The sequence below is a fragment of the Gavia stellata genome, chromosome 3 (genome assembly GCF_030936135.1).
Source record: "Gavia stellata isolate bGavSte3 chromosome 3, bGavSte3.hap2, whole genome shotgun sequence".
Lineage (NCBI taxonomy): Eukaryota > Metazoa > Chordata > Aves > Gaviiformes > Gaviidae > Gavia > Gavia stellata.
Genome location: NC_082596.1, coordinates 2,112,088 through 2,122,147, shown reverse-complemented (window position 1 = coordinate 2,122,147; position 10,060 = coordinate 2,112,088). Strand labels below are relative to the sequence as shown.

Genomic DNA, 10,060 nt, shown 5'->3' with positions numbered 1-10,060 from the left:
GCAGCCTGGGAGCTGTATGTGAATCCAGAATTGCAGCTTGTTCCAAATCTGTTCTCACTTTGGCAATGGGAAGCAATGCAGGACAGGTGAAAATCATTGCAGAAACATCTGCCAGACTTTGCAGCATGCCTGAAAATAGTGGTTTGTGCTCTGGTGTTCCCAGGGGGTACATCATAAGCTCACAGGAAATTCAGGTAGGAATGGGAAACTCAGAGAGTGTCTAAACCAAGTTCCTGATCAAAGATTTCAGCTGTGGGGACAGCCCAGGTTTCTCAGGACTTCATCCAGTTGGGTCATGAAAACTTCCAAGGATGGAAATTGTACCACCTCTCTTGGAAGCCCGCTTTTATGCATATGCTACATAAAAGACTTTAAAGCACATCTTCAGTGATGATTTCAAATATCACAAGCAGAGTGATAATTGGAGAAGGACATTTTTGCTGGTAGATCTTGAAAAGGGGATTATAGAAAAATGCAGAATCAGACCAGGCTGGACAACATAAAAATGTAGGCGCCCCTAACCAATATACAAGGAATTGCAGATGATGCTCTAGAGGATTGAGGCTAGGGGGAAAGTCATTCCACTGAATTCCAAATTCAGGCCAGAACTGTTACACAAGTCACCCAATCTTCCCAGTAAAGATAGTTTCGTACCAGTTGAGTTGGTGGAAGAAATGTTGATGGAAGGCCACTGCCAGTGAGGGATAATGGGAAATGTCTTACACATCCACTGCAAGACTGACCACAAAACCTAACTCGTCTCACTGTATCAACAATACTGAAAGGTGGAACTGGAGTTTGGAAATAAAATAAAATAAAATAAAATAAAATAAAATAAAATAAAATAATAAACTTTATCAGAGGACAGGTGCACTATAAATAACTTTAGTGATCACTACAGTTTTAACACAATATTATTTTTATTCTGCTCAAAAGGGTACAGAAAACATGAGATTTTAGCCTCTTTGGATCAGGTCATTGGCATGGGAAGTTTAGTCTTCTGCCTCGTATTTTGGACACCGATGTGTCTCCTTAATTTCTTGTGTACAAAGAAGGAGATCTAGACAGCAGAAGGACCCAGCACGAAACTGTAGGGTGGAGAGGACCTGCCACATAACTGAGTTTCATTTGAGAAGACTGGCTAATTCAGCTATTCTGCTGGCAAACACCTGGGCAAAAAATACTCTAAGGAGGTATGGAAGGCTCTTAGCACAAGGTTTTTTGTTTTAAATATACTGCATACAGGAGAATTTTTCAGTTCAAAACCAACCAGACCAGCACAGCAAAGAAACTCCAGAGTTAATTTTGCAGGAGTTGTTGAAGAGTGAATTCAAAACTTTGTGTCAGGACTTCCTAAGTTTTGCTTCTCTCTTGGTGGTGGGAAAAGGGTGGGTACTGAAAAAGCGATTTCTGGGAGCTGTTGAGGGTTGTCCATGAGGCATCCGAACAGAAAGGTGGGCTGGCAAGTGTTTACTCTTTTCTTCATTGGGTTCTTCAAGATGAAAGACCTCCCCATCAGCTCCTCACAGTCTAGTCCAGAAGAGGGAACAAAGGGAACTTGCTAGCATCCCAACTGGCACAAAGCTGGTCCTCAAACTAGCTGCGTTATCAACATTGCACAAGTCAGAGTAACAGCAGGAGACAGGGCGTGTCATGCCAATCCCGTCCACATCGGATGGGATGCAGATGGAAGAGCACATCTTGGTGACGGTCGAGACTCCCATGAAGGGATAAACTACAACAAAGCAAGAAAGAAGGAACAGTTAGGAATGGGAGGAATGGAGAACTCTCCTTGTCCCTAGTGAAACATTAGCTGCCTTCACCACCAAAGTCTTAGCTCCAGTTCAAATGCAATTGGTCTACTTTCTACCAGGAATATAGGAAACAGTTCCCACTGAGTGGCTGCAAGCTGGACAGCACCTTGCATCCTCTGTACCCTGCCTGGATCAGCTTTACCCTGCAGAAGGTCAACTAGGCACTTTTTCTGCCTCTGCTTTGACTCTACTCACTCTCTCCTGCCTCTCCCATGTGCGACCAGAGCCTTATCAGCAGGACCATGCAAAAGAGAGAGCCTCTACCTTCACAATACATTTCTTTATTTGGACAGGTTGTGACCTGTAGGGTCACCAGTCAGATTGATGATGCCTTCCTGAGAGCTCCAGAGAACTCAAGGGCATTTCTGGTTTGCCTCTAAATGACCAGAAGTTGGTGTCCCCACCTTACTGAGCTTGGCTCATCTCTACTGGCCTCTCTACTCCACCCAGCTTTCATAAATAGTTCTCGGGTCACGAGAGCACTGTTTAACCCACACCTGTTGTGCGAGTCACGCAAATGGTCTGGAGAGCCAGAATTTTTTAGCTCCACGCCTCAAGCTCAAGTCAGCATGTTTTTTCTAACCGTGCTCAACACTGAGCACTAACTATGAGCTTGCATTCATTAAGTATTCACTCACATGAAGACTGCTTTCTGCAACAGCAGGAGACTACTCTCCGCCCTGTGGGAGCTCTCTCCCAGGTTTATATATCTAAGTGAGAAAAGGTACTGCTCCCCACACCAGCAGTCCTCACTGTAGAAACACTGACTCATGTTAAAAATATGGATAACCAAGTAATTGCCTTTACCTTCCTCCAGGGAATACATAGTAGTCTTGCACATGGTTTCATTCTTCGTGCAGTTCTGGATCGCCAAGCACTTATCAACAGCAGTAGGTTCGTGGCAAGTATAACATTGCAAGGTTTGAACTGCAAGGAGTAAAAACATGAGGTTGGCCTTAGTGTGGACCACCAGATTCTGTCCGTGTCCCTGCAGGTACCTCTGGGGAGGGTATCTCTCCAAAATACTCATACTGAGAACAGGAATGGAAGAGTAAAAGGTATTTGTACCAATAGGAATGAGAAATACAGTAGTCTGGTTGTCAAAGCACAGCCTCAGATGCGGGTTCAGACCCCCTGTAACAAGTCAAGCAAGACAGAGCCACACACACAGAAGACCCTATAATGCAGGAAAGTCCTATCAACACTAGGCTGCTCAATGTTTGGGGCACAAAGATGGTCCTTCTGCTCTTGCTTTGTTATAGGGGGTTTGGTAGGTTGTCTTTTTTTGCAGATAGGTCTTAAGTAGTCCGCAAGAGAGTATAAGGGTAATTTTACTTAATTTTTGGATCGGCACCCTAGAACATGCAGTAAATATGGGCTGAATGTGCTGGGACATCCCAACTCCAAAAATATGATGAGTGTGATGAAAAAAAAAAGAAATCAAGAGTAAATTCATTATAATAGTGAGGAGGAGCTGTTTGACCCACCTGCTTCTCCTTTATCACTGTGGGGGTAATTGGGTTGCCTAAGACAGGGCTGAATATTCAGTGTGGTGGCTGGATGCCAGCAGACAGAATTTGCAAAATGCTACATCTCAGTGCTTGAATTACTTGAAAATCTTGCCCTCAAGTACCAGCAGACAACTAAGACATGCAGGGACCCATGAGAAGTCCAATACTTCAATTGTGCAATTAGCAAGATGTTTTTATTTAAATCATTATCACAATTAGTCAATAGGCCCTGCTTCACATGTTTATGACAGGTATCTAACTTCTGCTTGCCAGCCAACCACACTCCCAAATTGCTTTAATCTGTTATTCCCACAGGAGCGTAAACGCACTTGAAGCTGGTTTATCTCAACTGTTCCTACTCTGCATCTGCTTTTCTCCTTGCCTTTGGATTAGTAGAGTATCGGAAAGGGATCATAGACTCACAAACTCACAGAATGACAGAATGGTGAAGGTTGGAAGGGACCTCTGGAGGTCATCTGGTCCAATCCCCCTGCTCAAGCAGGACCACCTAGAGCTGGTTGCCCAGGACCATGTCCACCGTGTCCACAATCACCGTTCTTAATATCTCCAAGGAGGTATCACAACCAAACAATCAACAATATCACAACCTCCCTGGGCAACCTGTACCAGTGCTCAGTCACCCTTATAGTAACAAAGTATTTCCCGATGTCCCAGCTCTCTCAGCTTTTCCTCAAAGGAGAGATGCTCATCTTTGTGTCCCTTAATTGGACTCTCTCCATGTCCATGTCTCTCTTCTTTTACTGGGGAGCCCAGAATTGAACACAGTACTCCAGGTGTGGTCTCACCAGTTGTGCTGGTTTTGGCTGGGATGGGGTTAACTTTCTTCATAGCAGCTAGTATGGGGCTGTGTTTTGGATTGTATGGGGCTGTGTTTTGGATTTGGGCTGGAAACAATGTTGATAAAGCAGGAATGTTTTAGTTACTGCTGAGCAGTGCTCACACAGCACCAAGGCCTTTTCTGCTCCTCACCCCACCCCACCAGCGAGTGGGCTGGGGGTGCACGGGAAGTTGGGAGGGGACACAGCCGGGACAGCTGACCCCAACTGACCAAAGGGATATCCCATACCATAGGACGTCATGCTCAGTATATAAAGCCGGGGGAGGAAGAAGAAAGGTGGGGACATTCGGAGTAATGGCGTTTGTCTTCCCGAGCAACCGCTACGCGTGATAGAGCCCTGCTTCCCTGCAGATAGCTGAACACCTGCCTGCCGACGGGAAGTGGTGAATTAATTCCTTCTTTCGCTTTGCTTCTCCGCGCAGTGTTCTTTTGCTCTACCTATTAAACTGTTTTTATCTCAGCCCACGAGTTTTCTTACTTTTACTCTTCTGGTTCTCTCCCCCACCCCACCTGGGGGGAGTGAGTGAGCGGCTGTGTGGTGCTTAGTTGCCAGCTGGGCTTAAACCACGACACCAGTGTTGAGTAGAGGGGAAGGATTGAGTAGAGGGGAAGGACCTCCCCTGACCTGCAGGCAGTACTTCATCTATTGCAACCCAGGATACCATTAGCCGCCTTTGCCACAAGGGCACATTGCTGGCTCACGTTCAACCTGGTGTCCACCAGGACCCCCAGGTCCTTTCCAACTGAGCTGCTTTCCAGATGGATGGCCCCCAGTATTTACTGGTGCATGGGGATGTTCTTCGCCATGTGTATCATGACTTTGTACTTCCCCTTGTTGAATTGCATGAGGTTCCTGTCAGCCCATTTCTCCAGCCTGGCAAGGTCCCTCTGGATGGCAGCATGACCCTCTGACCTATCAGCCACTCCTCCCAGTTTTGTGTCATCCACAAACTTGCTGAGGGTACACCCTGCCCCATCATCCAGATCATTAATGACAATGTTAAACAGGACTGGACCCAGTATTGACCTCTGGGGTACACCTCAAGTTACTAGCCTTCAAGTAGACTTTGTGCCAGTGATCACCGTTCCCTGGGCTCGGCCATTCAGCCAGTTTTCAACGCACATCACTGGCTGCTCATCCAGCCCATACCTCAACAGCTTGTCTATGAGGATCTTACGGGAGACAGTGTCAAAGATCTTCCTGAAGTCCAGGTAGACAATATCCACTGCTCTCCATTCATCTACCAGGCCAGTCATTTCATCATAGAAGTTCAAGCATGACTTCCCCTTGGTGAAGGATCTGGATACAAAGAGCAGTCAGACTTGAATGTGAGTTGCAGCAGAGAGAATTTCATCCGGTGATGTCCACTCTGTTGGTTCTTTCCAAAGACTCGGAGCTCTCGGGTAGGAGAGTGTCCCAGAGAGAAGGAACTCTCTCCATCAAATTTACTGAGTCATGAGAACAAATTAAGCACAACCCTTCCCCTGTGCTGAGATTCTGGTTTTGTGAGAAGAATGTGTAAGAAGTTATTCTAAAAAGATGACAGTGGCCACAATAATAGACTGCATGAGAACATGTACTGCTCTAGACAGAGACCATAGGAACAGACTTTGGTGCCCAAGTCTCCAAATCCAGTCCAAGGTTGCTCACCCTGCCTCATCACTCACCAGTTCTTAGATGCTCTTCATCACCTCCCTGTTGAGTTGCAAAGGCCCTTGCAAGCCTTCAGGTGCCAATTAGCTCCTAGACATGCTGAATAACCACAGCCCAAGTCCTGCAGTGCCTAAAGTCTTTTGAGATTAAGAGGTTTTAGAGACACTGAAGAGCCCAGATTGTTGTGGTGCAGTATTTCCAGAGCACTCCAAGCTAAAGATATCAAGCCAAAATATCATCTGATATTTCCTGTCACCAAGGAAGCCATTTTTGGACAAGATTCTCAGGGCACTTTACTCTCTGCAGGTCTTTCCGAGGAACCCAACACCTGATCTAGGTCCTCTTTTCCATCCCCCAACCAGACACCTGAATTTGTGTGCCTTACAGGCATAGCAATGCATTTTGGTACCATCACAGACCAGCAGCCCTTCCTTGGTCTATCTGGAAAGCTGTTCTCACCCCATCTGTGTGACAGCCCTGCTGAAATGCCTTTAAACCCCACTGAAGAAGAAAAACAATTCAGCTCATCTCAGCATGCCTAAAATGGGGTGTCATAACAGCAGGCTCAGGCAAGCAAGCCACTTTTATGAAAACAGATAATGCAACTGCACCCTAACTAGTAAGCCAGAAAGAGCCCTTTTATGAACGAACCCAGCAATCATCTTGCTTTTAGTCAAAGCTCACTTTGTTATTCTGTTTTGCTTAATGTGAACTGATGTTTTGTTTGCATCAATTCTATGTCTGACAGCTGTCAAATACATCTTTAGGGAGGAAGCTTCATCGTTAGTCTCAGATACTCAGATACTTGTCACTGGACATGTCAAAGCCACAGCATTTGTGTTCCTTTTGAAAAAAAAAACCACAAAAAATGATCAAAAGATAAGCACAAAGGGACATTAAGTTAAGAGAGCATTGTCCCCAGCGTGTGCAAACACAGTATTTTCATTAACCTTACTGAGACTAACAGGTTCAAACACAGCTAAATATTTTAAAAAGCAGCTATAGCTATGAGGTTTGGGTTGGGGTTTTTTTTGAGATGGAAAAGATAGCAGATCAGGAAGTGTTTAACACAGTAAAAATAACCAAAAGTTGGAATGAAACAACTTTACTTTCGTAAATGTGGCAGCTCTTCAGCAGCAATAGTCGGCTGGCATCTCACAGAGCAGGGAAGAAACACCATGACGTGGAGACTTAAAGACCCGTGGTCTAAAAGCCCTGTTTTAAGCAAGCTTTAGAATATTTATCTATCTATCTATCTGACCTATTTGTGAAGGGTAGGTATTTGTGAAGATAACAAAACTGTAGTGGTCCCTTTTTGTTTTAAGAGCTTATGAATTTTCACATAGACAAGCAGACCTGCAGTAGCTTAAAAATGAAATTACACTGTGAAAAGGAATAGAGACATATTAGAAGCCTTCTTTAAAAGAAGGGGTAAATATAAAATGCTAACATATTTCAATGTAGTTATAACACATTCTTTCTAAAGTGCTGAAAGCAAAAGAGGAGATAAAAAAGCAGAAAATCTTGGAATTTCTTAGAAGAGATTTTACTAGCTTTGCTTGGATATTGGCAGATCTTTCATCCTTCAGCTCTGACAGTCTTTCCAGGAAACGCCAAAATTACACAGATTCCACTTATGCTCAGAAGAAAGCTTGGAGGAACGGCAGATACGTCATGGTTTTATCCCCGCTTTCCAGAGGAGAGGGTGTGCAGAAGAAAATTCTACTTGCCAAATCCATTATGAAGTTTCCAAAATCTGCCAATGTTTGCCCACCAAATTAAAGCATCTACCCTGACCATACCCACTTGAATGGGATGGGGAAGTGGGAAAGGACCAGAAGGGAGAAATGTGGCAGCACTGCGTCACAGCCGGAGCCTCTGCTCCCCAGCTGCCCAACTCTTGACAAAGTCTTATTAACCAGGATGGCAAAATTAGGTTGGTGAGTCAATCCTAGACCAAATTTGTGTCCCACCCCATTGCTTTCCTGCTCCATTCTGCCTTTCAGATTCCTGCCTGTCCCTTAAGGAGATCTGTCTATAGAGTCCCTTTTTCTCCAAGCCATCCTCTATTAATTAATGATGTTCCTCCCTGAACTGCTGTCTCTCCATTGACAAGCAGACACGAATCCCCAGAATGAAAAGGGTAAAATGATGAAAGGAAACATCTCCTGCTCTGGAGACCAATGATGATTGATCTCTACTGTAGCAGCGGTGGTGAATGCAGAAAGTTCCCAAGCTCGATCTTGACACAGCACAAGCACCCCAAGGCTTTGAACTATTAGTGATGAGAGCCAGGATACATGTCTTAGAGATAAGGGGACAGTCAGTGCATTACACAAAAGAGAGGGCTAGAGTTCCAGCTCTGGGTCTGCCTCTCCAAACAGCAGCTGTGTTCTCCCCAAAAATCCTCCAAAACCCCCTTCTTTCTCCACCCACTTGTCCATCTCTTGCTGAATCAGCTGTGCAGACACAAAGATGGAGGAAGGAAAACATCCTTACATAAGAAGGAAATAAATACAAAGAAAAAAAATCCTAACATAGCTCCACATCCCAGTCAGGCATAAAATCAGACCCTACACTGCCTGGATCTGGAGGAGTAGTGCAGAGCATGCAAATATCCCAATTAACAATCACAGCTCCTGCACTTAGCCTGCATTGGACTTAGCTTGGCCACCCAGGCTAACACGAACTCTCATCTTGGGATCATCAGTATAAAATAAGGTTTTGTGCAAGAAGTTGTTCTGGTGGCAGCATCAAGGGATGGGGAGGGTGTCCTTTCCACTATGCAGTCACCTTCCACAATTAGAGGTTACAGTATCACTACTCATGTAGGTCTGCCTGCGATGAGGTGATTCCCTACTTCCTAGGGAATGAAAACACTCATATCCCAAACACCCCTCCGTGTTTGGCCTCATGGAGTTGGTGATGGAGGAGAAGCAACTGAACCCCACTGATGGAAATGGAGGGGTAATTTTTGCATGGCATCCCTGTACAGGCTGGACTCATGGGGCTTTTTCCCTACCTCCACATCCTACATGGGTCAGCCACAATATCAGGCTGCTGTTGACTGCCCACCTTGACTGTGTGCTTCAAACCTACCCCCTCCAGCAAGGTGGCAGGTAGCCTAATAGGGACAGAAAGGAGGGAGGGAGGATGGTGGGGGTCACTCCCTGTGGTGACAAACTGTCAAATCCTCCTGCAGATGCAGAAAATCCCCAAAACACTTCACACTTGTTTGTTTTCTAAAGTGGTCTGCCAAAATTGACTTTCACTTCATGCAAACCATAGTGTGTTACTAAACAGAGCTGGAAAAATCAGCCCTGCAGTACCTAGGCCACCAGCTTTGTGTCCCAGCCCATCTTTTCCGCTTCTAACGGCTGAAGTTTAATAAACCACACATGCAACGTGTAATTAGAGAGCGCCGCTATACACGCTGCATTAAACTGGCTAGCTGGCTTCAGGGTTAAGTATCAAAAGAGGAACAGAAAGTTTAAAAAAAAAAGAAGAAAAAGATTATGAGAGTGAGATTGAGCAAGAACATGCAAAAAGCGAAAGCTGGAATTTGCTTTAAAGAAATGACACAGTATAATTCCACTTTGTCCTGTAACACTTCCTAAAGAGCCTGAACTAACAATCCCAATGAGACCATAATGGTCCTGAACATCTGACAGGCTGGAAATATTCCAAAGACAGATTTTCTGCTGAAAACTGCTCAAAGTGGGAGGCATGGACTTCAGAGGGAACAGGACACACCCCATCCCATCGAGCAGCATTACTCCTGCAAGAGTTTGGATAAATCAGAGCAGGAACTTACCGAACTCCATGGAAGCAACAGCAACCAGCAGAAGAGACAGAAACACCTTCATCTTGCACGGATCCTTGTCTCCTGGTCACTGGGCTGCCACTGTTCTTCACCGCTGGCTTTAATGGCACACCTCCTGGTGGCTTGCCATGTACCGATTCTGACACGAGATCCGATTTTACTGGAAAAACGAGTCTGATTGAGCTATAAATGAATTGAACGAGCTACAAAGTAGGCCCCACCTCCTGCCATGCGGTCGTCTCTTTTCATGTTCCTTGGAGAAGAAAATGAGGATTTGCATGATGGACAATATCTGAGGTTGTTTTAGCTGGGCATAATGTGTAAGCCTGGGGATATTAAATAATCTCAGTGTCTATGCCTTGCCTTGCAGTTTGTTGATATTTCTTCTTTTTTGCAGTG

General features: G+C 45.1%; 1 protein-coding gene across 1 annotated transcript; it reads right to left on the bottom strand.

Moving 5' to 3' along the window:
• Positions 1-1,523: 1,523 nt before the first annotated feature.
• LOC104254537 (ly6/PLAUR domain-containing protein 2) lies at positions 1,524-9,704 on the bottom strand. Its single transcript, XM_009808345.1, has 3 exons — positions 9,653-9,704; positions 2,622-2,741; positions 1,524-1,735 (listed from the first exon to the last, which is right to left on the bottom strand). The coding sequence occupies exons 1-3, from the start codon at positions 9,702-9,704 to the stop codon at positions 1,524-1,526; spliced, it is 384 nt and encodes a 127-aa protein (XP_009806647.1).
• Positions 9,705-10,060: the final 356 nt, after the last annotated feature.

Coding starts and splice junctions, on each gene's coding strand:
- LOC104254537 (XM_009808345.1), bottom strand. CDS start 9,704: ATGAAGGTGTTTCTGTCTCTTCTGCTGGTTGCTGTTGCTTCCATGGAG. Junction 2,742..9,652: donor TGTTGCTTCCATGGAGTTCG/GTAAGTTCCTGC, acceptor TACTCCTTGCAG/TTCAAACCTTGCAATGTTAT. Junction 1,736..2,621: donor TATGTATTCCCTGGAGGAAG/GTAAAGGCAATT, acceptor GCTTTGTTGTAG/TTTATCCCTTCATGGGAGTC.